The 27105-nt window shown below is 43.1% G+C and overlaps 1 protein-coding gene across 2 annotated transcripts in view; it reads right to left on the reverse strand.

Annotated features, from left to right (window-relative positions):
* Positions 1-27105, reverse strand: part of CLYBL (citramalyl-CoA lyase) — a 176315-nt gene that overhangs the window by 27054 nt on the left and 122156 nt on the right. For both annotated transcript variants that reach the window (XM_075741286.1, XM_075741298.1), the window contains exon 3: positions 1611-1799. In XM_075741286.1, coding sequence (XP_075597401.1) covers positions 1611-1799 — 189 coding nt within the window. The remainder of the gene's footprint in view (positions 1-1610; positions 1800-27105) is intronic.

The raw sequence follows: 27105 nt of genomic DNA on the forward strand, positions 1-27105 counted from the left end.
GTGGGAGAATTGTCCCGCCACAAAGGAGGGAGAGTTACGCTTGTTATAGTCCAATAAGCCATGCCAGTCAAACAAGTACCCACACTAGGGACAAAAGGAAAGCAAGAGATTCTCACACAAAAGAAAACAAGTAAGCCCATCTTTTAGTTGTGCATCAGCCTCCAGGTTTTCTGCTGCACATAAATAAAAATGAAGGGGGGGGGGGGGAGGAGAGTATGCGTGGGGGGAAATAAACAGCTTCTGGGAGGCTGAAAAATCACGCCGGAGTGAATTTTGGGAGGATTGGGAAAGGAAGGCAGCGGCGCTGAGCGAAGCGCGCTCTTTGTGTGCAAAGGTTGGGCAAAGCGAGAGGGCAGCAAAAGGCGGACAACGAGGCAGAAGTTGTTGGGGCTGGCTTGTTTTCTACGAGGGAAATCAAAGTTAGCGAGAGGGAAGGTGGAAGGGGACGAGGGGACAAAGAGCCCCCGCATCCCACCTCCCCACAAAACCTACTTTGTGGCAGCGAGGGCCCTGCCATTTTGGAAGCATGAATATTCATCACTGACAAGTTACGTCTAACACTTACACGGCTGTAAACCCTGAGAGGTATATTCCGGTTAATTTAATTAAATGTTGGTGGAAGGGGACGGTGTGCTTTCCATCACGAGCAGCGGAGGCCGAAGGGGCAGCGCCACGGAACGGACGGGGCTCGTCACGTACCCAACGTATTTGCTCAGTTGTACACTTATGCCTGATCTTAACGGTTTGATCAAGGTTAGATGCTGAGATTAAAATAGATCCTAATACGTCCGCCTGCCTTTCATCACAGCTTGCGTGCACGCTAGTTGCTCGGCTAGCGGTTTGCAAAAATATAGAAGTGAATAATTAAGCATTAGTCCTTTACTGGCATGTTACAGAAATAATGGTAGATCTAAACAAACGTCCCCCTTTTCTTGACAATTAAAACAATTATAGCATAATTAGGCCTATTTCAAAGTTTTCTTAAGTAATTTGACATGCCAACCATTTACATTTCAGGTTTTTATTGGCTGAAAAGTCAGTCGTGAAACACAAACACACCTGTCAGCAATTAAAAAGGAAGAAATAGAGAACTGTTCAGGAAATAATATCTGTGCTAATTAAAAACACTAGTTAAAAGCTTCCTGTTTGTTCCTCCAGTTGCCCCAAGGACTGACCTTCCCCCCAACCCATTTTTTCATATGTTGCTAACATGGTTTCCCCATCTCCTGCTTACAATGCATGTAACTAAGGCACACGGACGTAGGCTGTCATTTTGCGCGTTCGGGTATTTAGAAAAGAGACAGATGTTTCTGCCTCTATTTTTGACAAGATACTCTGACATCGATATTGGTTCTTCGTTGACCGCAGGAGAAATGAATCTGGTTTTCTTTATAAATGCAAGGTGTTTCACGTATGCTTTTTGTACAGCACGTCTTACACACGTTTAAACAGATGCATTTCCCAATGACTTTAGCCAAGCAAAATGACATTATATGGTATTTGCAGCCTTCCTTGTAACTCAGAGCCGTTCATCTCTATGCCTGTGTGAACTTGGCCCAACAGCTTCAGTCAAAAGCTACTGTGCTGTTGGTAAACAGGCAGCTACTCACCCATCTTATTTCTTCAATGTTTTCAACCTTTGGGAGCATCACGCTTGAAGGAAGGGTCTGGGACTGCAAAAGCACCTCTAGATCTTCTTCTGCAAGACCGCTGGACACGGAGTTTATCCTAACGCACTTTTCAGCACGGCCAAAGTCAAACTCTTCAAGGGTTTTCACAACTGTCAGCCTTGCTTCTCTCTAAAATATATATGTATTTAAAGGCACAAGAAAAAGAAAAGAAAGCTTATTTTCTACTGACAAAAAAGTGCACTGAACAGAAAACTTGTTGAAACGATGTGGGGAAAAAGCTAGACAGCCAGTATATTGGTGTCCCCAAAATGTCTGTCGCTCCTGGACGTTTATTGAAGCAGTCATCACCAGCACCTCGCAATTTTACTTTCCTCGTTCCTTTATAACTGGTAAATAAAATGCTCAGGTTTTATGTCTAAGTATTTCTACACTATCACTTGTAGAAAACATGACTTTTGTGTCCACTGTTGCTGAAAATGTCTAACAAACACAAATTTTTATATTAACCACAATGTGTTGCCCTAACCATCTGTACTCACAAAACTGGCATGTTAATAAATTTGCATGAAACAATTCATTTTTGCAATTAATCTCCATATTGCCTGTGCTAAAATAGCATGGATGTCAGAAAGCACTGATGTACACACACTTCTTTGGTTTTGCTATATAAATCTTCCTTTTCTCCATGTATCCAAAGCATATTAAAGCCCATAGTAGAGTTCACAACTCGCACGTGAAACACCACCAAAATAACTTGTAGTCTTTTCTTGAACCATGCCAAAAGCTATTCTCCTGCTGGCCCAGAATAAAATCTCCAAAGACACGCGCTTCCCATGGCCGTTCGCTACTTTTGTGAATGTAAATTTGCACATCTGTTTAATATTTGATTTGCATGAAGAATACTTGCACGCTTCTCTGAAACGAAACGCGTTTCTTGGCCTGGAGAAGGAGAGGGGAGAGAGACGGAGGGCACTGGGCTCCCTGCTTCCTGCCAACTGCAGCTTCAACCCCAAATTCCTTCCAGTCGCCAACAGCCCCTAACAAATTCGCATTGTCAAAACGCACACTTATCAAAAGTCATTTCATTTGTGAAGAGTTTTTATGGGGCTAATAAAACTTTAAAGCTCCTGACTCATGGAGGTTCAGGAACGACTTTAACAATATGCAGTCGCTGAATAGAGATGCTTTTCAAGAAAACAGGCAAACTCAAGGGGTAAAAATAAAATAATAAAAAAAAAATCATCAAAGTTAATATCCAGGCTAATACCAATCAGCAAGACAGCACATGACAGTAGATTTAAACCAGACGGATGCAAATCTCTGCTGGCGAGAGGGGCAGAGGCGGTTTCCCAATGTGGTCTGAGTTAAACAGTGTGAGGGAACAGTAGCTTGCAGTTGTCAGGTCCGATCAGAACAGGGTCTCCCAGGCCGCTTTAAGACAGCTCTGCAGCGTACTGATTTACAGGGCTGGGACCCCCGATCATTAGGGTAAGTTTAGAGAAAAGCAAGTGATGGCTCTAACTGGTTAAAAGGAAGGAATAATGAAGCAGAAAGTTAATGAAATCTGAAGCAAACAGCCTTCAGCTTGGGGCTACTAGCTGTGCCTCTCCGAAGGCTGGGAGCATATGCCCGTTAATCGGACAGACGGGAACAAGGCGCGCATGTACGCATCCCTGTGCTGCGATCAAGGGGCACGTTCCGAGGTAATCTCTGGAAAATACAACCCGAAACGTTCGAGCTGCTGTGAATGGGCTCTGACTGGGGCCATTAGGAAAGCCACACAAAGATGCACGCAGTTTACTACAAACACGTCCAGCTGGAAGACAGCTCCGGCGCACAGCCGTCTGAAATGGCTCTTCCGAATTAGGTAAACCGAACCATATGATGCCAATACCGGGTAATACAAATCCCCTGTGTTTTCCTTCTCTGACCAGGGGTAATGGGTTTCTAGGGCTGGGCTGAAAGTTTCTGGGTATGAGGCAGAAGGGTAGCTTAAAACCACACTCCAAACCAATTTATGCTTTTAATTAAAGTCAGATTATCACCGTTTCAGCACACACTGATCCAATTTGCAAAAGAAAGATCTCCCCAAATTATCCACTAAGGCAGCATCCAATTCCAACTGAAGGCACATCTCTAGCAAACTTACAGCCTAATTCATTATGATTTTTTTTGGATTATAATAATGAGCAGTAGACCGTCTCATTAGCTGTTTTTTCTCCTCAGGCTGCGAACTCCCTTCCCAAAAAAGACAGATCGTGTCTTTCTAGGTATATTTCCATACAAAACACTTATTAACAGGCTGTTGCTGTTATCAATTTACATAAACTAAATGTGCAGCCCTCTGGTACGTATCCCAAAAATAACCAACAACTTCACTGAATTTATACCAACCGACAAACATGGGGAGGGGGTTGTTGTTTTTTCCCATATTTTAATAGAAAATATGTTGCTATGTTCGTTAACACACCCATGCCATCTGTTGGGTTGAGAATTGATGCATTTTCTTAGAACCACTACGTTTTAGATCTGTCTGCCTAGATACCCCAGCAATGGAAATGTTTTCCTTCCGTGATAAAATACTTGTAGTCACTACAGTTTCCACATCAGGATTTAATTTATGGTTTTAATTGTGGGACAAACTGAGAGGACCTGGTTGCCAAAGTCAGAGCTCGTGAGAGGTTTGACTCGGTGCCTACCCTTCCTACAACAGAGAAAATCCCACCAATATTAGTAGGGTATATCGGGTCCCCACCCAGGCTTCCAATAAAACATTTCATGAGTAAATAATAAAAAAAAAAATGTACTAAAGCATCTGACTAAATGTACTAAAAACATGGAGGAAAGGGAGAGCCCTTTCTGCCTCATTATACAGTGAAACGTAGATGCTATTCTTATTGTAGGATCCATGCGAAAAGCTAAAATTTTAAGCTAGGTAAGCTACTTCAACATTGTAATAATAGAGAAAAAAGTAGTCCTTCATAGAGTAAGGACTTTGTATCAGTAGATGCAAGAATAAACACATTTTTCCAAGCTGTATGTAAAGTCTCTGCCAACAAACTAGAATTTTTAGGGAAAAGTGAAAAAAATTATTTACCCTGTTCTTCACACAAGAACTACAACATCGGATAATACTCTGTCATGACTGAATAGCTGATAAAGAAATAAACCTGACTGTTAAGTGAACGATTCCACCCTGAGGTAGCTTGGGATGGTGGTGTCCCCATTGGATCCCAGGTGGGTTGGGTTCTTTATCAAACTGAACAAGAGAGAAAGACAACAGAGAGCTTCCATGATAAACAGTGATATTATTAAAATATGCTAAATTTGCAATTCGTGCTGGAAAACCCACTGGAAAAAAAAAGTTAGTCAGAGTGGCTAGTTTAGCATCCCTTCTGTTTAACTCAGAGGAAGACACGGGAAGATGTTCATTACCACGCGCAGCTACGCCAACCGGAGAAGATAAAGGTTTCAGTGATACAGCATCGCCGAGAAATCCACCGCCACCCAGGCACACAGACACTGAAACTAAAGACGGAAATATGTGTGTTGCCGGCTCGATTGGCACCCATTAAACCTAATAACTAACCATCCTCACGAGTTCCTAGCTCTGAATTATCGAATCTGCAAAGAAAACAACATCCGTCCACTTTTACACTCCAGTGGAAGAGGTGGTCCCTCGCGGCGGGGCCGCGCAGTCTCGCCATCTGGAGAATAAATCGAGTGTGAAGTACAGTATAGTTTGGGACCAAGCTCCGTGGCGGCAGCCCAGCAGTTAGTTCATTAGTCCCAAACTTGCGGGGATTAGTGCGGTATCAGCTCTACTGTCGGATGGGATCAGGCAGGCAGAGCGCGAGACTCGGGGAAGGGGGTGGCGGTGAAGAAGGAACCCCTCGGGCTTATTTCTAAAACTACATAATATAAGTGCACCTATATAGGTGCCTTTGGTAACAGTATTATTGTCAGTCTTCTACCAGCTGAATCAGTACCTTTCCTTCTTTTCTTCCCCCCCCCCCCGCCTTTTTTTCCCCTTTTTGTCTTTAAGTTGTATGTCAAGACATAGAAATTTCCGCTTTGAAACAGAAGGAATGCCACAGAGCTGGCAGCTCAGCCACCCACTCACCCTGGGCACGGCACAGTGTTAACACAGCAATAACGAAACAAAGATGGTCAGGTTAACAGAATTTTGGGGACTGTAACAACAGACAGAAAAATAACATTTTTCTTCTTTCTTTCCAAACTGGTATGATACCCCACAAATCAGTTTTCCAGCACTGTGGTTTCTAGACCTGCCTGATTTGGGGGACAAACCCCTCTGTTTTGCTTCATCTTTCCTGCCTAATCTTACCCCCTTTCTTTTCACAAGATCTTCAGGTCTTAATGTAAAGATGGTGGGTATACTTAAAAGATATGTTTATGTGTAGATCTCATCCTGTTAACATCTTTTGGCAATAATTCTTCATATGGAAATGTAAATATATGATGCGCTAAAATGGCAGGCCAGAATCTATCATCCTCATTGCCATAATAAGTTTGCATGTTTCAAATGGCAGAGGAAAAATTAATTACTATAATCACAATTCCAGTTATTTTTTGTGACAGGTCTGACATGGTAAAAACATACAATTATGTGTTAATGTTACTTCCCTGGAGTGGTTTGTTTACAGGACTTGACATTGCTGAATCTTTTGTCACTTATATTAGTGCATACCCTACGAATGCATCTCTCAAATAAGATTTTGCAGAAGCGCACATATGTTACGCATCCACAGCGGTTTTGGGGAAAAATTGAGTTTCTGCAGAGGGAAAGCCTGACATTTTTTACACGCTCCATTCTCTGTCGGTGAAGTGATGCCATACAGAATGACCCTTCATTTAGTTTCAAATTCACAGACGAGATTGGCAAGAGAAAAGACAAATTACATTTGTTTTTAAAGAAACAAAGAGAACCGTGACCGCGGAGCAGAATGTTTCTGAGAGGAGGAGGCGCCTGGTTCACGAGACCTGCCTTCTACCTTACACGCATCAGGTACTTGTGAGAATAAATCTTTGAAATGGCAAATACTTATTTCTAGTTAGTCTTGTTATGCTGAAAAACTGCTGTAAAATACGCGTACACCACAAAGCCTTCAGGAAGCTGCTGTTAAATAATTTTTTTTAGTTACCTTTGAGCAGATAATTGGTTGAGGAGTTTTTAAAAACTTACGCAGTTTTAAAACGTATTTTCTTTTGGTTCAACAGGGAATGTGCCAAACCCACCATGCAATGCTAAGGGAAAGAAGAGGCAGGAGTGGGGAGGAGGAGGAGGGAGAATAGGGCCTCCGTCATGTATGTCCGTGCTTCTCCTCTGCAGTTCAGGCAAGCGCACGTTTCAGAGTGCTGCGAGATTCTGATTTTTTCCGCTACTCTTTCCTGATATTGTTGAATTCTTTCTTTAATAATTATTTGGTCTATTCAAGCCTTTTCTTTTTTTATACCAACCTTTTCACTTTTCTGAAAGAGAGATTCTTCATGACATAATGAATCATCTAACTGCGTGCATCTCTAGCATCTGCTGCTTTTCTCTCCACTAATTGTCTTTACATGCGGTACATGGTCTAGCAACGCTAAAATGAAGCAAACTTTGGTGGCCAGCATTATGAACTAAGCTGCAGTTTAATTATGCTCTGCTGAGGAATCTGAATTTCTTTGCCCATTTTCCTAGAAGTTTTATTTAAGGTCTAGAAACGCATCAGTGCACCTATTGACAATATTTATCCTGTATTTTTAAAGGACAAGATCTCTCAAAGCTGTTTATGAATAGCTGGGAGCCGCTTGCCGCCATGTAAGCTTAGCAAGCCTTTCCCTCCCTCTACCAGCGTGGCAAACGTGGGTCCTGAAGATATTAGGTGGGGTCTATCCAACCTCATACAAGTTCCATATATGATGATCGGGTGATGGCCTGGCTTGAGATGAGGTGAACGTGGGGAACCAAAGAAGAACCCGAGGTCCACCCAGCCGGCGGTCCAGGACCCAGGGCCCTTGAATCCCCATAAAGCTTTACGGGTGCTCGGCTGTGTAAGCACTATGTTTCTGCTGAGCCGGGGTATCCGAGGATGTGTATATTAGTGCAAGAGCAAGATGTTTGCACAAGTTGTGCTTAAGATATTTTTCTGACTTGCACGTGTTTCACAGAACTTTAAATAGAGGCCGGTAGGCTGCTAGAATGAATTGACACTTAGAAATGTTCATGTCATATGAGGACATAGCATAAGTATCTCTGTAGCAAAAATAATCCAGCAAGGGTGTGTGGGTGTGTGTGTGTATACATAAACACAGAGACAGGCTTATACTTTAAGACTATGTGTACAGAAATATTTCAAAAGGTTTTTTAATGACAGTACTATATACAACAGCTTCAAGAAAAGAAAATTTTGTTCATGTACGTAGGCAGCTATTCTTCTGTCTGCCAACTTTTATAAACACTTACAAAAGAGATGTAAACAACCTTTCAATTAAGACAAATCAAGCTAACACTAATTTAAGCTGGCTGCAAGATGTAGTCTCTTTACTTTTTTCCCTGGCTTTCTGAGGATGCTTTTGGTTTTGTGACAGATTAGCATCACAAATGAAAATTCTTTAGAAGCATTAGTGTTAATTAGTCTTCCCGGACAGTCCGAATGAGCTGCTGCACGATAAAATGTGACCACAAAATATTCAATCATCTGATGTATCAATTAAAAAAAAAAAAAAAAAAAAAAAAAGACTATACATTTCTTTCATCCGGCACATGAATTTAACTGTATGTTATGGTTATTTTTTATTTAAAAACATTCTAGTTTAAGATGCATTTTCTTGGCATGATGTAATAAATTATTGTGGAAAATGTGTACATTTAGGCATCCATTTATTATTTTTATAAATTTAACTTTTTGTTAATGCTGATAATGAAATACATTGCTGTCTGTCAAAAGTACAGCTGCTTTAAGAAATTATCAACCCCTGTTCAGCAGCTGATTTTTCAGGTGTGGTGATTCTAAGCGAGACATGGATCAAACATTTTGAAGATTGGCAAATGGATATCATCAGAAGCGCCGTTTAATTACTGCCTCGATTATTTATTAAATTGTTTGGGAAACAAAATAATTAAAGCCAAACGAGGTAAACATTAAACAGTATGGGAAGTTAAAGGCAAGCTAAAGGCAAATACCAATTTATCAGAAAGAAAACGACTGGCCAGAGGCTTACGCCTGCTTGTGCCGAAGGAGCCAGCGTCTGCCCCAAGCTGCTCAGAAGGCCTGAGGAACGAAGAAGGCTTTAAGAAAAATCAGGTCAGCTGTGCCATGGCTTCCTTCACCCTTCCTCTTTTCTGGGAGAAACTTTTCCCAGTCTACCCACAGTATCAATAAAACTAGGTGTTTCAAAGAGAAAACTCGGAACAACCATGCATGTTTTTTGGTATTGTGCAAATACCGATTAACATCTCTTATCACAGTTTTCGTAAAGTGCTTTATCTGCATTGGTAAATTAACAAATTGTGTGTTGGTTTTGCGTGGCAAGGTTTTGGTAGCGGGGGGGCTACAGGGGTGGCTTCTGTGAGAAGCTGCTAGAAGCTTCCCCTGTGTCTGATAGAGCCAATGCCAGCCGGCTCCAAGACGGACCCGCCGCTGGCCAAGGCCAAGCCCATCAGCGCCTCTGTGATAACATATTTAAGAAAGAGAAAAACAGTTAGAGAGCGCTTTTGCAGCCAGAGAGAGGAGTGAGAAGATGTAAGAACATCTGCAGACACCAAGGTCAGTGAAGAAGGAGGGGGAGGAGGTGCTCCAGGCGCCGGAGCAGAGATTCCCCTGCAGCCCGTGGTGAGGACCATGGTGAAGCAGGCTGTCCCCCTGCAGCCCATGGAGGGAGGATGAGGGGGTGTAGCGATTCCACCTGCAGCCCGTGGAGGACCCCACGCTGGAGCAGGTGGAGACACCTGAAGGAGGCTGTGGCCCCGTGGGAAGCCCGCGCTGGAGCAAGCTCCTGGCAGGACCTGTGGACCCGTGGAGAGAGGAGCCCACGCCAGAGCAGGTTTGCTGACAGGACTTGTGACCCCGTGGGGGACCCACGCTGGAGCAGTTTGCTCCCGAAGGTCTGCACCCCGTGGAGGAGACTCACGTTGGAGAAGGCCGTGAAGGACTGTCTCCCGTGAGAGGGACCCCACGCTGGAGCGGGGGAACAATGAGTCCTCCCCCTGAGGATGAAGAAGCGGCAGAAACACCGCGTGAGGAACTGACCGTAACCCCCACTCCCCGTCCCCCTGTGCCGCTGGGGGGGGCGGAGGTTGAAGCCGGGAGTGAAGTTGAGCCCGGGAAGATGGGAGGGGTGGGGGGAGGTGTTTTAAGATTTTGGTTTTATTTCTCATTCCTCTGCTCTGTTTTGCTTAGTAATAAATAAGATGAATTCCCTCTCTAAGTTCGGTCTGGTTTGCTCGTGATGATAATTAGAGAATGATCTCTCCCTGTCCTTATCTCGACCCATAAGTTTTTTTTCCATTGTACCTTTTCTCCCCTGTCTAATGAAAGAGGGGAGTGATAGAGCGGCTCTGGTGGGCACCTGGCCCTCAGCCAGGGTCAACCCACCACAATCTCTTATCACAGTTTTCGTAAAGTGCTTTATCTGCATTGGTAAATTAACAAATTGATATTCTGTAATGTGATCAAAATCCCACAGAATTCCCCAAGTCCAAGTGTTTACAGGTCACGTCCACAGTAAAATTGTACTTGTGCAAAAAAGCTCTCATCTCATCCTTTTCAACTTCGATTTTAAAGTTAAGTGGTGTCACCTTGTAGATGCACGTGTTTCCACGCAACAGGTTTAGCATGGGATTTATGACACCAGGTGGTCGCTCAGGTGTCATACGCTGAGCAAGGCACCCCCAGGAAGTCCTCCCACCAGGTGGATTCTTGCGCCGTCTAGAGAGGACTTAAACCTTCTCATCTCAGGGGCAGCTTTTTAAAGCAGAGATTACCTCATGCAGTCCTGTGCTCCCTTGTGAGGTCATGTCATTTGTCTCCGTGTCTGTTTATGGACCCTCTGAGAAAACCTATACCATCAGATAACTTAGCTCCCAACTTCACCTGAAGATCTTGGGCCCCAACTGCCCGCAAGGATCAACTGCTCATTTACATCCAGACTCTCCTTTGGGTAGTGAATCATCTATTTCCTCCAAACCAGGTTTTTAGAGCTGGGTCTCTGCAGGCATCATGCCCAAAGAGCAGTATGGGCAGGACCGCACCAAGTTCAGCTGCTTCCACCCCACTCAGTCCTGTGACGCTGCTCCAGCAAGGCCTGTGTACCCTCAAACACTCACACGTGCCATCTTGCATGCAACACATATCCCCAGGTAAAGGTTAACCCCCTCCCCGCGTTGATATGGCACACTGCTCATATTTTAGCTGGTGGAATTGAAGAAAAACCACCCAGAAAAACAATTGCAGTCTAGGTCCATCAGAGCCCCACCCTGTGTCATGGGGAGATCCAGACCCACGTGCTACATCTCCGTCACCGCAGTCAGTCTGCTCTACAGGTTTGCTGTTGTGCGATGTGGACATGAGCCCCCCTGCCCCACTAGGCGAGGGCATCAGGGATCTCTCCTTGGAACAGATGCATCGTAGAAGTAGCCTATAATTGCGGTAATTACTTCCATGGGAGAATGTTAGGAGAGCATGAACTTAATTTTAGATGGTTTTAAGTTTAGAAGCTTGAAAGAAGTAAATGCCAGGAGCGCTGAAAAGATAGTTCTCCACGGGGATGTTCAACACAGGAAACTTTGATCTAACAAGCTTCACAGTAAATTGACACAACTCTTGCCTTCCTGCAAAGCAAACTTGTTTTATTCGTGTATTTCTCAGCCAGTGCTTACCTTAACAAAGACCCACCTCACTAGACTGGATTTTGCCAGAAATCCTTCTTCTTTCTCTACCAGAAGGGCTTCCTTCTGAGAGACATCCCACTTGGATGGGTGCCTGGGGTGAGTCAAGGAACCCAAACATCCCACTCCACCCCAAATGCAGGTTTTAGCACCTCCTGTAGGCAACATTTTCTCAGATGCTGCCAATGATGTGATGAAGCCCGTTACGGCTAGCTGCTCGCACTTGGCAGAGTCCCTTAAAGATGGGCAGCAGTACAAAAGCCACAGCACCCCCTTCTTTCCACCCCCGCATCCCCAAAGTGGGAGAGGGGAAACAGCACCAGAATGCCACGTCCCACATGTCCCCGCATTGGCAGTGACTAGCTGAGGCAGAGACTGAGCCCTCATATAAAATAAGATTAACTCCATGACTCATGTATTCATGGCAAGGAGTAAGGACCTTTCAGAAATGACTTCACTGGTTTTCTGTGGTCTGAACCAAATCTGACAATGTGAGTTCTTCCCTGCCTAGACCTACGATGGGTGTTAAAGGAACTGAAATTCTTCTCCCATTTGAAAGTGGGACCTGAGGAGGTGGTTATTTTCTAGGTCAAATCTCCCATGTATGGTTGTAGTATGGTATTTGTACATCACTGATAGGTGTATTGTACTGGCACAATATAATACACATCTTTATAGACATGTAGACAAGAAATTTTAATTGTTTATTGGTGTTCTTCAAAACATTTTAAGTTCCTCATTTAGATAATCCTGATTGCAGTGGAACAAATTGCTGGAACTTGTGACATTTCTTTCCTTAACCTTTTCTTCAACTGTTGGGTTTTTTTGTTTTGTTTTGTATTGTTTTTCCTGACGAATTCAGCTATTTTTAAATGCAAGATGGACTGAGAAGGTACTTCTTAGTGGGGCTTCTGGAACACCTGCAAAGTTTAAATTAAGGTTGGTGCGTATTCCCCAATAAAAGGATAAGATAAATCAATGTGTGTTTATGTCTGCAAGATCTAAGCAGTACCTACCCTCTTCTCCTTATTCCTGCTCCATGCCCCACTTTTTCCCCATGCAAGCATTTCCAGTGCAACTGTTTCTCAAGCCAAGATGCAAACTGGATCACTGAAGCAATCACAATAGAAAAAAAAACAGGTTAATTTTATTTCTAGGTGGAAGAATGGGATTTATTTTACCCCAGACCATTTCAGCAGTTCTGTTTACAGCACGGCCGTACAAACAATTGCATCACTGCAAGGAAGGGGGTTGCAAAGGATGACGCTAAGCAGCTAGGATGGGCAACATCTTCGGCTGGTTTTGGTTCTTCCACCAGAGCCAACCAGCTAAGCACCCACCATTTCACACGTTTTGTGCTAATGAGGAGAAGAGCAGGTAGGATTCAAACAAATGCCTGCATCCCGTAACAGCCATCACTACGAGCCCCCATTCTTACAGCTGTACCTATTTACCCATAACGTTACCTCAGCATAACTGACTGGGGCGTCTGGAAGCAGGGCACCATTTTAAATCATCAGTTACTTGACTAACACAACTTTTGCCTTCACTTAGGTTGTTCCCTTCATAACATTTTTCCAGGCCTGAACATGTGGGCTCCTTCACCTGTGTTTTCGTTACCTGCTCTTAGATCTGTCCAAGTCCAAATCTGACATGGATTTCATCCACATCAAGCAGCCTGTAAGGCCTTGAGCTCAAATTCTTTATGTCTGGCTTATCAGGTGTTTTCTGTCAGTTTTTGGAAAACGACTCTGCCCAATGCAATGTCAGTAAAAGACTAATAAGATGGGTTCAGCTTTGGACCATTTCTTAACACACATAATAAATGCTGGGGTCAGCCTGGACCCTGCCTTTGTACTGATTTAACTACTTTGAATTTAGTTGACACCGATAACATAAAGTTGATGCGAAGCTTTGGCATGCTTCACCAAAATGCTGCTAGCAGTATAATTTATTTTCCTTCATGGACAATCAGGATTTTACAGCAGTACAATTGCATTCATACAGTACTGTTGCTTTGTTTTTATTATATTAATTTTAAAACAACAGTGATAAAATGGAATTTAGTATTCACAAGTTTGACACTCATTAAATTTCCATTTTTGCTCAAATTTTTTTCTTCTCACATTTTTGCCCAACTTGCTCTATTGTTGTGTAACTGTCTGGACTAAATATGTATTTAGTGATTTTTTTTGTCCCTTTGACTTGATATGAATCTTCTTGTTCATCTGAACAAAGGACTGCCAAAAGACATTCATGAAAATGTGTCCTACTTACCTTACAAATGCTTTTTAAAGGAAACTGTTCTGCCTTACTTGCTAAACCTGTTCACACTTTTTGATTGCCCCAGTAATAATGTGTTTCATATCGAGATCAGAAGGCAGTTTTCCCCCCCAAAGCACTCAGAGATGTCTTCTCCAACCAGAATCTCCATTCCCATCAGCTGCATCAGGTGCAGGTTAATCCTAATGGGACTCGGGTGACGCTCCCTTCCCTTTCCTTGGCAGTGGCCGCTTCCTCTGCTGCCAGCTTGCCACTGAGCATCATGTCCGTCTGGCAGCCACCCCTGCAACCTCTGGAAGTTCCTCAGGTCTGTTGGCTCATTCCAGCTGGGCAAGGAGGTACCATCCCTGTCAGCGTGTTTGTGGTGCATGAGCTGGTGTGTGGTGATGCTGCTGGATACAGCAGGCCGTTCAGGTCCTCTGCTAGTGAAGGTGTCTTTGCTTTCACTTGGGGTGGGGCTGCGGTCAGTACAGCCCAAGGTTAGTCCTCACACCAGTTGTCAAAGGTTTTCTCTACATATAGAGAACTTCACTTATTTTCTGAGGGTAAAATACACAGTGACATCAGTGCTGTTCTGTTTTATCTGTCAGTGAGTTCCCTACCCATTTCTCCCCCTACTCTTTCATTTGGCATGCAATGGTCAATAAATTTCCTATGAAGTCTCCTTTTCAGAGGCAGCAGGTTTCTGCAGCGAGGGTGCAGTTACAAGTCTCTTGTCCCTCTTGAGCCCACTGGACTACTCCAACGGTGCCAGAAAAGCATTGTAAAGTGTGTATCTTACCAAAGTGTTGTTTTTTTCTAGTTCCTCATTCGATCTGTCACCTTTCCCAGAGTCACAGAATCACAGGATGGCTGAAGTTGGAAAGGACCTCTGGAGCTCATCTAGTCTAAGCCACCTGCTCAAGCAGGGCAACCGCAGGCTGATTGTCCTGGACCATGTCCAGATGGCTTTTGAATATCTCCAAGGATGGAGACTCCACAACCTCTCTGGGCACCAACTGTGTTGGCCACCCGCACAGTGAAAAAGTGTTTCCTGATGTTCAGAGGGAACCTCCTGTGTTTCAGTTGTGCCCGTTGCCTCTGGTCCTGTCACTGGGCACCACTGAGCAGAGCCTGGCTCCGTCCTCTTTGCACCCTCCCTTCAGGTATTTATGTACATTGATGAGATCCTCCGGAGCCTTCTCTTCTCCAGACTGAACAGTCCCAGCTCTCTCAGCCTCTCCTCACAGGAGATGTGCTCCAGTCTCTCTGTCATCTTTGTGGCCCCTTGCTGGAGCCTCTCCAATATGCCCATGCCTCTCTTCTACTGGGACCTCTGGCACTCTCTTCCAAATGATTCATAAAGTTTAAAAGTCCTCTTTGCTATTTGTCACAAGTCTTTGAGCATATTAAAACTGTCTACTTCTTTTTCATTTTCTTGAAAAATGCTAAGGTCCATTTAAAAAAAAAATTACTGGTGTTCACCACTCCGGTTTATTTATTAATATTATTTTGAAAAAAAAATTCCTATGTCCCTTTCTGCTCTCAGCATCACCTTTTCCAATACAATTCTCATTTCCAACTGAGTGATTTGATCTTTGCTTTAAGATAATTTTTCATCTGTTGCTTATTTGGCTTTATTTCTTCTTGACCAGGTTTCACAGCTTCAGATTCTGTGTTGGCAGTTTCTTGGCCAGTTTTCCTTTCCTGGTGACCAGATATAATCTCTGCCAGTATGGAAGCTAAGTCCTGTATTGCTGGCCAAGCGAGAATCAATCATGCTGAATCTTACTAATGTAAATCTACACTTAACACAAACCCTCTTGGGAATTATCATCCACTCTAACATAAACTTTGCCACATTTTATGAATGCTTATGAATATTAATTCTTCTAGCTCACTTCCATGCATGTTTGTAAATAGGCAGCTATCAGGATAATTAAAATAGCAAGACAAGAGTAGCAAAATGGCTTCAGTCTGACAGCTATATAAATATATATATATTTAAGAACGCTGCTTCTGCCTGTGTTGCTCAGGACAGGTCACTGTTCGACTCCATACGCATGTGGACCTACTTTCCGTCTATTCTAGTTTCACATCTATATTGCAGAATCGTTGTAGAGCCACAGGCAGGTTGAACCCCATTGTCCTCTAGACCATTCAGGCTTAGCAGAAATGCATGATCTAGCGATGAGAGCTTTCACTCAGCCAATTCTGCGTGCCCAAAAGTTCAGCTCAGCTTTTTCATCCTGAACAATGGGGTAGCAAGGGGGATAGCCCAATATTTTATCCTCTGATTTGCCTACGTAGTCTTTGTCCATCAGTGGTTTGCGGCATCAAAGGCAAATGTCTTGCATGCAATAGCTTTCAAAAAGCCTTCCCCCTGTATACAGAGCAATGATGAGTTAGAATCACTGCTTGCTCTTATCCTCATCTGTTTTTCAAATGAAGATGCCTTTTCTATAATCTATATAACTCATTCTGCTCCCTCTCTCTGTGTCTTCCCACGCCGTGGCATGCTCTCTGGGCTGAATACAGGACAAAATTCAGAAAATTTGTTCTTCTGCTGTCCTGTCTCCCAAAGATCACCTCCTCCCTTCGAGCTTTGCTTGTAGTTTTTTTCACTGTTCCTAGTCAAACAAGTTATTGAAATGTTTTTGTTTGTTTTTTGCTGTTTCCCTCCCTTGCCTTCAGTCGATGTTTGTAAAGCATTTAACACTACACCAGGCGGGTTAATTTACTGCACTGGTAAAACAGGCTATTTGGAGTGTGTTGCAACACTGACATGTTTTCAGCTTGAAAATCAGATGTCTCCATCCCAAAGGAAAGAATTCTTGCCAAAGCTTTGTTTATATCGATGCCAGGTGCAATCTGGCCCAACAGTGGTAATGACATATGAACACTAAACAGTTTGTAAAAAGCATGCTTCGAAATGAAATCTGAATCCTATATATAAAGACCCAGGTAAGAGTCTTACTAGGAATTTGCCTGGTGTAGGAAAGTATTTCTTTGTAGAAACATTAATTTGGCTTCTGGGCTCCCTTTAGTGTTATTAGTGGCTTCTGATTTCAATTTTTTCATTACAGATTGTTTTTCTTTTGCTTCTGGTAGAGTTTTCAAAGCCACAGGTTTATTGTGTAGAAATATTTTAACAAAAATTACTGTAATTACTGTATTTAATACTTTATTTTGTACATGGCTCTTGCATGCATGATTAACAAAAGAAACCTCTCCTCTTTTTGCCTCTGTAGAGAGCAACCCTGATTTGGTGAAAATTAGAAATACTGAGATGCAATTCATACTGCAGCACCTCCTGAAAGGAAATTGCCAGAACTGAATGGCATCCTCTTCTTTTTAGACAAGTTCAAAATAGTCTTTCAACCCTTAAGGAGATTTTTTTTTGGTTACTGCTGGCTACACAGAGGGGGGAAAAAAAAAAAGTTAAACCTATATGAGAGTCCTGACCTTTAGATTAAGCAACTCCCTGCCATAACATGAAAGCATCAGAAACCCTGGTAGGCTGCAACTGGCATATGCTTGTCTGAGCTCTGTGACGGTCACATCCTCAAACTTATAGTCAGATAAAACTGTAGAAAACACCAGTGCGTTGACACACTGAGAGGTTTTTAAAATGTGCCCAGATTTTGTCTGCAAACCTATAATAAATTGACACTCCCATTAAATCAGTGGCCGTTTACATGAAGATCTGACCCTTAAAAATCAATAACATTTATCAGATTCTTATGTCTTCAGAGGGACAACATTAAAACCAAACCCCCATTGCTGCAGTTGAGTGTATGAGAAGGTGCTCACTGTGATCTACATGTCATACAGGCATAGAGCAAATCATTTGCCCGTAGAGCAAACCAAACAAAAGACTGGAGAACAACAGCAATAAGAGACTATTGGACAAAAAGCTATTCATGTGTGCAACCCATTACCTCACCGCATACCTAAGTGTGAGCCAGTGGCTTTGGGTTTTGTCTTAAGGAGAAATCCAAGGGAAATTGTCAGAATGCCTTTCCCATGCGTTTGAAGTAAAATCATGAGATCAGTATGCCTTTAAAATAAGAGATAAACCACTTAATACTTTAGCTCAAACTTCAGAAATCATGATTCTTGAATCAGTGCCTCAGCAGAAAAGGAAAGACTCAGATTTGCAGATGGCAAGTTGCTTGCTGCAATCTGAAAGGGTCTATACTATAATGGCAAAAAATATGACTATATACTCTTTCTTCCTCTGTCCATCTGCCACTGTTATAGTCTAGTGTGGGGGTGATTTTATTTAAATTTGGACTGTTTGCAGGCTGATTTCTCATTTCTACAATCATTAGGTTTGTCACAAAAAGAGTAAATAGATAATTTATAAAAAAAAAAAACAAACCCCAACTGCTGCCTTGGTGCTTGGTGACTTAAATAGTGAAATCATTGCAATAGACTCCCACCAAAGAAATCTACATACATCTGCTGCTGGTCTGCATGAGATCTCATCCAGTGACTGTCTATGTACATCTATACATGGAGGGTTTGGGAATCTTTACAATGCTTGTAAGTATTTTCAGAAATGGAAGATGCAGAATACTGGTAATGACCAGACAGACCAAGAATAAAAGAAGAGAAATACATTAATAATAGAAAATGAGTAATGCAAAGGGATATTTAATTTATTAATATTTAAAGGTCATAGGAAGACTCATCTTGTTTTACTCACTTATTATTCACCTTCATCCAGAAAAATTATACACTAGCTTGCTGTAGTTTCCTCCGCACTAATTTTGTAAGAAAAAATACCAGTGGACAGAGGTATGCATTTATTAAGACACAGAACACTGAAAAGCTGTCTGGAACCATGACTGCAAACATCAGATCATTCACCTTTCCCCTTGCTCAAGACTTCCCAAGAATAGGAGATATAGATGGGTTATTATTTACTTTTGCAGAGGGACTGGATTTGCCTAGAAGAAGCTTTTTTGCCTTTTGTCATCAGATCCTCATCCTTGTAGGGACCACTTGGTGAACCTGCCTCCTGGAGTGGTGGTCCTCATGGACAAATCCCCCCGGTCCAGGCTGGTCCCCCTGCGCTACCCTCATGCCTTTGGGCTCCCAGCAGCACTGATGCACCAAGGGCTGGTCCCCATGGCTCTGCAGAGACACCCCCCCAGAAGGCAAGCTGGTGGTTGCAGGGAACGGGAGCAGGTGGCTAAAGCTGCCAGCTCTGCCAGGCTGATGGCAAAGGAATTGCAGCACATAATGGAAATTGGCTCCTTAACATGTTACGTTTTTAAAATGGCCTGTGATATTACAGGATGCGTACAGTGGTTTTAGGGCCTGTAGATTATTAGTTCAGGGGCTCTAAAAATTATGCTCTGAAAGCAGACTTTTTAAAGGTTTGCTTTAAATAGCTTATCCTGTTAAAATGAGAAACTAGCAAGCTAAAATCATTAGAGAACGTTGATTCCCCTCTCTTTTGCACCTCAGAAGGAATGTCAGTGTGCAAGCTGGAAACTCAAGCCCATCAGGACAATAAAGATTTTGGACCTGTGTTTTGTGCAAGCTGGAAGAAAATGAGGCAGCTGCCAATAAGGTCTCATCCTGCTTTTAGTCCCACGGCAACTCCACTAGTGAAGGGGGAAGACGAGTTTGGCCACTGCTTGCAAGGTATACAGCTGGGTATAAGTCATCTGCCTGGTCTATATACTACCAAAGTCTCCTCACTTTCTGGATGGCCCCCTCATGTATTTTTGGGTTTTTTTTCCTTCTTTTTTCTTTAAAATTTAAAAGGAACTTTGATTTTGTTGTAGCTTGCATTCAATGTTTGCCCCCCATTGAAATGTTATTGATAAAATACAGCATACATGTTGTTCTAAAGTCATTGAAAACAGCGTTAAAGAGCATAGAAGAGTATTATTTGCTGTGAATCTGAAAATATATAAACATTAATGTATTTCTTTAACTAAAGAAAATGAATAGGCACGAGATACTTTGTTACATGGTTCTGAAATTAAGATCTTCGCCTAAAGCTGATGTAAAAAATAAATGGGTTTTAAGCTATGTAAGATTTAAACTATCTAGCATCTTTGTCACTTATTCCATGTCAAGTGGGTACAGACTGCAGCGATTTTGATAAGGAGGCTTTTCACATTCACTTCTACCAGTAGTAACCCAAGACGCGGAGGGGGGTGAAGAACAAGGGTCATATTTATAATCTGGAATGCTGCAAAATGCATCTCTTCAAGTTTTCAGCTGAACTGAGATATTTATCTTAACAAGATCTAATTAGACCTAATTTCCATAGCATATCAATTATTTTCCTCATTAGAGTAGCTAATGCCATGTTCAGATATCATGGCAATCAAGCTTGCGATTTCTGGAAAAACTGGTTAGAAGGCTTAGTATTAAGTGTGTTTCCAACTGTGAAATTTATCCTTCCGAGCAATGCCTCCCAGTTTACTCACTTTGTTCCAGGATTCTCTGCAGCATATGGCCACTGGAACCCATTAAATAACAAGAAGTAAGACAAAGTCAGCGATGAGTCAAAAATAGCTGCACTAGTGAATCGCCTTTCAAAATTCTGTCTCTAACAAGAAAAATAATGAAGACTAAGACATGCAATTAGAAGAAATTAAGGTCAATTTTCAAGCCGGGTTGCCTATGTGGTGGTTTCGAAATTCACGTTAGGCACCTCAAATAAAAGCAGTCTGATTGAACACCTGCAGCTCTTGGCAACGCACTCGCACATATAAGGCAGCCAGGCAATTCTTGTACACAAAGTCTCTACCTCTTGGTTTTATTTTCCCCCTTCCCTAAAACTCCTAAAACTCCAGGTCCTAATCGCCAGGTTTGACACGCTCCTTTTTCCTGCTAAGGAAGATACCCAGTGTTTCCAGCGCGTGGCCATATGCGTGCCATATACTTGTTGGACAAGTCCCATTTGCTCAGCAGGAGAGTGAAGGCACTTTCTTTAGTACAGGAGCTTGTCACAATATATTTGGCCAAACATATTGTCACAATACATTTGGATTCCTTGCACCCAGCCCGAGACATCTAAAAGTTAGGTGTCTGCTTTTTTTCTCTAGGATCTTTTTACAGTCAATAGTGAGAGGTCGGTATATCTGGAAGGAGATTTATCTTCTCCTAGACCAGCTGCCGAAGGCGTAGAGATGATTTGTTCTCTGGAGGCACCCAGCTCCCTCGGCTGAATACGCCGGGAGCCTCGGCAGCCTGTTGAGACGAAGCACCGTCTTCCTAGAGAGCTACAACAGGCAAGATCAGTCTCACCTCAGTGTCTTCAGGGCTGGTGGCTCCTACCCCAGACGAGACACACAATGTTTTGCTCATATGAAAGGTCTAACGATAGACATTCGCTGCTACAAGAATCTCACGCTAACGGTGGGTCTTCAGGATGAGCTCAATGCGTGGTTATACCGACACGTTGCATGGCTGAGAGCAGGGAGACGATTTCATTCGTAGCTATACCTTAACCAAACCTCAGCCAATTACATTTATCTCCTCTCATTTAAAATACACCCAATGCTGCGAATGGGTGCGTCTCAAATGAGGCATAGGAAACGCGCAAGTTTCTGAATAAACTGAATTCTTTATTTAACACATTTTGAAGCTTTGTAGTTGTTATTATTTGGTTACTTTTGTATCCAACTCCCTTCATTTGCAAGTAAAAAGATGCTTCATCTGGCCATCCAAATAGTACATTCAAACAAAATATCCCAGGAAATAAGCAACTGTGCTCTTCTGACCTGTGTTATGAACAATAAAAAAGTTATCTAGAGTCCACAGACTGTACATACTTTGTCTGTCCCCCCCATACCTAAGCACATCTATGGATTTAATGGGTATATTCAGGTAAAATGCAGATCAGAATCTGGCCACATAACTCCTAATTGATTTAAAATTATATGGATGGTAACGGTGCCAGAAGACAATTTAGTTTGCTCTCTTTCATACTGAGCTGAAGTTGTTTGGTTTTCTTAAAAGAAATAAAACTGATAATTGTCACTACAGTAAGTAAATATGTCTGAATACATGCAGAAAGCAGATCTATTGGGTAAGAAGGTTACAGAATCTCATTTTGTGGTCCATCTGCTCCCTCTTTGCTTCCCAAGCCAACAGACACTAATCTGGGATGAAGAAACTGACAGGACATGGGGGAGGAGTAGACGGTCACGATTCCGACTCGTTTCAGCTTTTTGATATATATGCTCATGCTATTGTGATATAATAGAAGGAAAATAATGCAGTGGAGTCAGGAGGACAATTCAAACAATTATGTATTACAGCAGCATTTTACGGTTCAAGACTTACTCATAATTTCAGTGCAATTTATACATTTTACCTCTAAGACCCAAGCGCTTAATGTTCAAGGGGAAAAGATGCATTGCTGGAAAAGATTGTTAAGCAGATCATAAGCTGAAAAAAACCACTGAAAAGTGCCCAGGGTACTCCTGTTGGAATTTTTTTTGTTGTTCTAATTTGCATCTATGCTGATGGTCTTGAAGAAAACGTGAACATCACCTCAATAAAAATTTTCTAGCGACCCTAACATGAAAAAAATTAAAAGCAGTGCAAGAGGATGAGAACTACATACAAAAAAGCTAAGGATAAAAACAAAATTCAAAGCCACGGACCACCAGAGAGAAAGACAAAGCCGAAGCGGCAGTGTGGCTAACCAGGGACGGCAAATGAGAAAAGGATGTGCTGTGTGACAGTGCGGTAGTAAAAAACCAGCCAATGGAGCTGTATCATGTCACCTCCGTCTCTGTGCAGCTCTGCAACAACAGTACTGCCAGGCTTTAGTTATTTTTAATTCTGGGCACTTTGTCATCAGAAAGGCCATAATAAATAGAAATATGTTCATGCGGAAGCAAGAAGGAGAAAGGTAAAAAAAGAGAGATGAAAAGAGATAAATACGTATTGTTTGGCTTAACTATGACTAAGACGCAAGGCATGTATAAATAATTTAAGCATGTTAACACTCCACTGAAAGCGGTAAGGTTTTGAACACAGTAAAAGAGAAGTATCACTAGCATTTTGTATAAGTACCATGAAGAAGTTACAAAAAATAAAGCTGATGTCTGTGAGAAAGTGTGTCTCATAATTAAAGCACTTAATCTGAGATTTTAAAATCATTTTGACCGCATGATGCAAAGCCGTGACACAGCATAAGGTCCCTCTGCCTGGTGAAGGCGGTTTATACTTTCTGGAAGGGTAACTTTAGCCCTGATCAGAGGCTGTGGATGTGCATAAAAATGTCTGGACTTCTCTCAGCTAACCCTGGACTTTTCATGTGTCCCTTCTCATCCCCTTTCCACACTCAGTGCTCCAAAACTACGGCTCCTGGTTGGCCCTTGGATGTGGCTGCTCTCCCTTACGTGCAGGTCCACGAAGATTCATTTGGATTAATTTTGACCTTTTGTTGCCCATGGCAAAACACCTGAACTGACTCAATTGCTCCCAAGACACCACAGCCCAAGTCAACCACACCAAACAGTATCATGGTGTTGCTGATCACCAGTGTCGGGGCTGAGCTGGTGGCCCCAGCCAAACAAGACGGAGACTGCGTGCCAACAGTGGTATTCCCGGGGAACACCGGCATTTGGTCAGGGCACCGAATGTGGTTGGGTTGTGAAGGCAGCAGCCACGCAGGAGCAACCAGGGGGAGCTCAGGACATTGCCATAGTCATGCCATGTGGATATGTTAGGACACTGGAGCAGTAGACAGTCAAGGGAAAGTCCTGAGCTAAGCCTATGAAATGGTCAAGGGCAATGACAGAAATTCAAGGTCAGCACTACAAGGAGCTTGCCGGCATCCAGACAAGGACACAGACACAACTGCAAATGCAACCAATTTCCCTGGAGAAGCAGTCATCTTTTGACTGAGGACAATTCAGTTCTTTCCAGAAGAGGTTAATGACCACACCGTAGATGGAGAAAAGATGACTGGAGGGAACCTCTTTGAAGCATTGGTTTCCCAAGATGTCCAGAAATTCACTTGACTTCTATGTCCCTCAGTGTGAACGCAACGTTTGGAGGCCTTTTGTTTAACGTTTTTTCTGGGCACACTGAGAAGTACTGGGCAAAAAGGTAACTTTTTGCAGCTCCATTCTCTCGCACGCACATATGCACACCTACATAGCTGTCTCAGCCTTGCAGACTCCCAAACAGCCCTTGTCCTGGCACAGGGTCTAAACTTTCCAGGGTCTAAGGCCTTTCTCCTTACCGGTTTGCCCTGGATTAATGGTCATGAATCACATGGTATTGATTTTGTGACAGCCAATAATTTCATACAGCAAAGCCCATACATAATTACAGATCATTCTCTGAACTTCATCTAATGCATCAGGATTTATAACAAACCTGAACTTGAGATAACAAAAGGGATTCCCAGCACAGCAAGTTTTTTCCAGACAAACCCGCACAGATCTCTGCTCTTATGGTTTAATGCACCACAAGCACAGTATGCAATCACAGAGTAAGGGTACGCTTGGCATCAGCGAAGATGTGCATTCGTCAGCCTAGAAGAGCATGGATCCAAGTCACATCCTCTGATTTGTGTGGTGCCTTCAAATGGTCAGCGATCGTCAAAAAGTCAATCTAAGCTGCCTCTCCTCATTCTCTCGTACTTTTAAAGCCAGTTTTGATCCATTCATCTTCCACTGAAGCTGTCAAAAATTCTGTATTCGCAGGAATATGAAGAAAGAAAGTGCCCCCTTCTACCCAGTCTGGATCAAGGATCCATGCAACAAGAGGCAGTATCTTTGTGTTTAATAGTTTTTCATTGGGTTCTTTCATGAATACGCTCTGTTGCTTTTTGGACTGATGTTCATTTCAACACTATCGAGAGGAAAAAGAGCCTAACTATTCACTGTGTGAAACAGAGCTGCTTTTCGATTCGCTTGGAACGTGCCACTTGATAATTTTTCTTGTTTGACGCATCTTGGCATCTGCAGCCAAAGCCAGACAACTCAAGGACACAGCTGGTCCTACAGGCTCTAGAGAAAGCCTAGGAACAAAACCAGGGCTGCAGTGGTGAGAGAAGACTCAGCAGAGTGAACGTGCAAAATCAGACTTGGCAGAGAAGGCACCATGAGCGTGGAGCACAGCCAGGCTTCAGTGGGTGCCTCAGTGGAAAACATAAGGGTCTTTCTCCAGGAAATGATTAGAAGAGGTCAGCACTTTCTCCTCAAAATCCCATGTTCAGCCTTTAGATCGCACTTCTTGAAGCAGCTGGAAAGCCCAATGCAAGCAAAAACTGGTTTGACAGCCTACGTGTCCACCACCTGTGGGAAGTGAGGGCCAAGAGCTGTGCTGGCTTTCACTCTGCAGCCCTGAATGTTTGGTAGTGGCAGCAGAGAAAGCTGAGCAATCACCGGCTTCCAGGTGCCCATGGCAATGTATTTGTTTCTCCTTTTCAAGGGGGTTCATCATCTATCAACGTGGTCCTTCTCATCCTGGAGCCCTCACTGTGCTACTGTTGGACCTCCTGCCCTCGCCCGCTCTTGCAGGACAGGCACTGGAGAGCTCTGTAAGCCCAGCTCCACCTGCAGCCATTCCCTCTGCATGGTCTGGACAGCACAGGAGATGGTACTTAAGGCTGGGGATTCCAAGAACATCCTTGCTCCTGCCTGTAGGGTCTTTGCCACCCCCAGCACGTGCTGCTGCAGCTGTGAGCTGCTGAAAGGCAAACGGCATCCTGAAAATGGCACAGAGTTTCTCTGGCAGGTTATCCTATGTGGTGGCCAGCGCCCCACTCTGCAGGGGGTGGGCAAGCCGAATGCAACGGGATGGGGGATGCCGTGCACCAGACCCGTGTCCCACGCTGGCAAAAACACCGTCCCACGTGCCCTGATCTGGAGGTGCCTGATCTGGAGCCGCACGCACTGACTCAGCAGTGTGTCAGATCCTGCAGCGCTGGCCTGGGACTGATTGGCTTGGGAAGGAGCTGGCTACAGGAGTGGTGAGATCTGACAGGCGGCACGCAGACGGAAAGGAATTAAATCTCTGTCGTTCGCTGTTCTTTGATTCACTGCAAATTCCTTTCTGGGGAAGGAAAAAACCCTTCACATCTTGTGCTAGACCAAGTTTGGAAGATCATGAAACTTATTGGCACTTAAAGACTAAACAAAACCAAAAGCTCTGGAAAAATTCAAATTCTGCTTCTCTGCACATCCATCTTGGGACCCACCTTTTGATACAGCCAAGCACTGGAACTAACTATTAGGTGATTTCTCTTAACCTGTGGCTCTTCCTTTTCTTTTACCTTCACACAGCCACTTACTACTGCATGTCTTGGTTCAAGTCCAAGTATCTATCCTGAAAACAGGATAGGTGACTTCTAAAATCCAGGCAAGTCAAAGCATTGGAAGGATTTACTGCTCATGGTAAATTACCAGATGCAGCAACTTCTCAAGAAGGAAGCAATGCCAGCCAAAATAACATAGGTGGGTAGGTTGAAGGAGCTAAGTAATCCATCCCGACTGGGCAGACCTAGAAGGAACTGCTGCCAACCATACACGTAAGAGAAACTAGTTGTTGTTGTAAAACGCACCCTGAATGCAGCTACAAACAGAAGTAACATGAAAATAGGGATGTTCCGATTAATGAATTAAAAGCAATGACAATTGTGATTGGTTCCTAAAAAATACATATTTTTTTCCTACAGGTAGATGAAAATATACAATTTGTAAAGGAAAATCCAAATAACCCTACATGCTTTAGGTCAAATATATTTAGGAACAGCCTAATTTAAGAGATTTAAATGGAGTTTTACACAAGTGTTGGAGAAGAACCCGACCCCCTTGGTTCCAGCCCCCACAGGGGTAAGTGCCATCCTCTGCCCAGCACCGCACTCCTACCCTTCCCACCAAAATAACATTTGCTTACTAATGACTTTTTCTCCAAAAGGTGTAAATGGGCTCTCATTTGAGCTCGTCACAGATTCAGCTTTATTCTTTTATCTTCAGTAATTTGGAGATTTTTTTTTCCCCTGCAGATAGTTTCTATGTTCCACTCGCTGCTATTCGCTACAGAAAGTCTCTTGGGCTTTTTGCCCTTTGTATTTCCTCTCTTCTTTCATGTGGAGAAGACTGCCAACGTGGGATTTGCAAACTGCTGCCAATATGGGATTTGTGCTGCTGCGGCTGCCAATCTTTAATTTAGCATATGTATAAAGCTAATTTTTGGACACGATGCTAGTGCCTGGCATCTCTGCAGGAGTCAGCCAGGTTGTAATGTTTGTATTGTACTGCACTATAAAAAACAATAAAAAGAAAATATAAAGGAAAAAGCCTTTTATCTCTAGCTTTA

This window comes from Balearica regulorum, chromosome 1 (assembly GCF_011004875.1).
Source record: "Balearica regulorum gibbericeps isolate bBalReg1 chromosome 1, bBalReg1.pri, whole genome shotgun sequence".
Lineage (NCBI taxonomy): Eukaryota > Metazoa > Chordata > Aves > Gruiformes > Gruidae > Balearica > Balearica regulorum.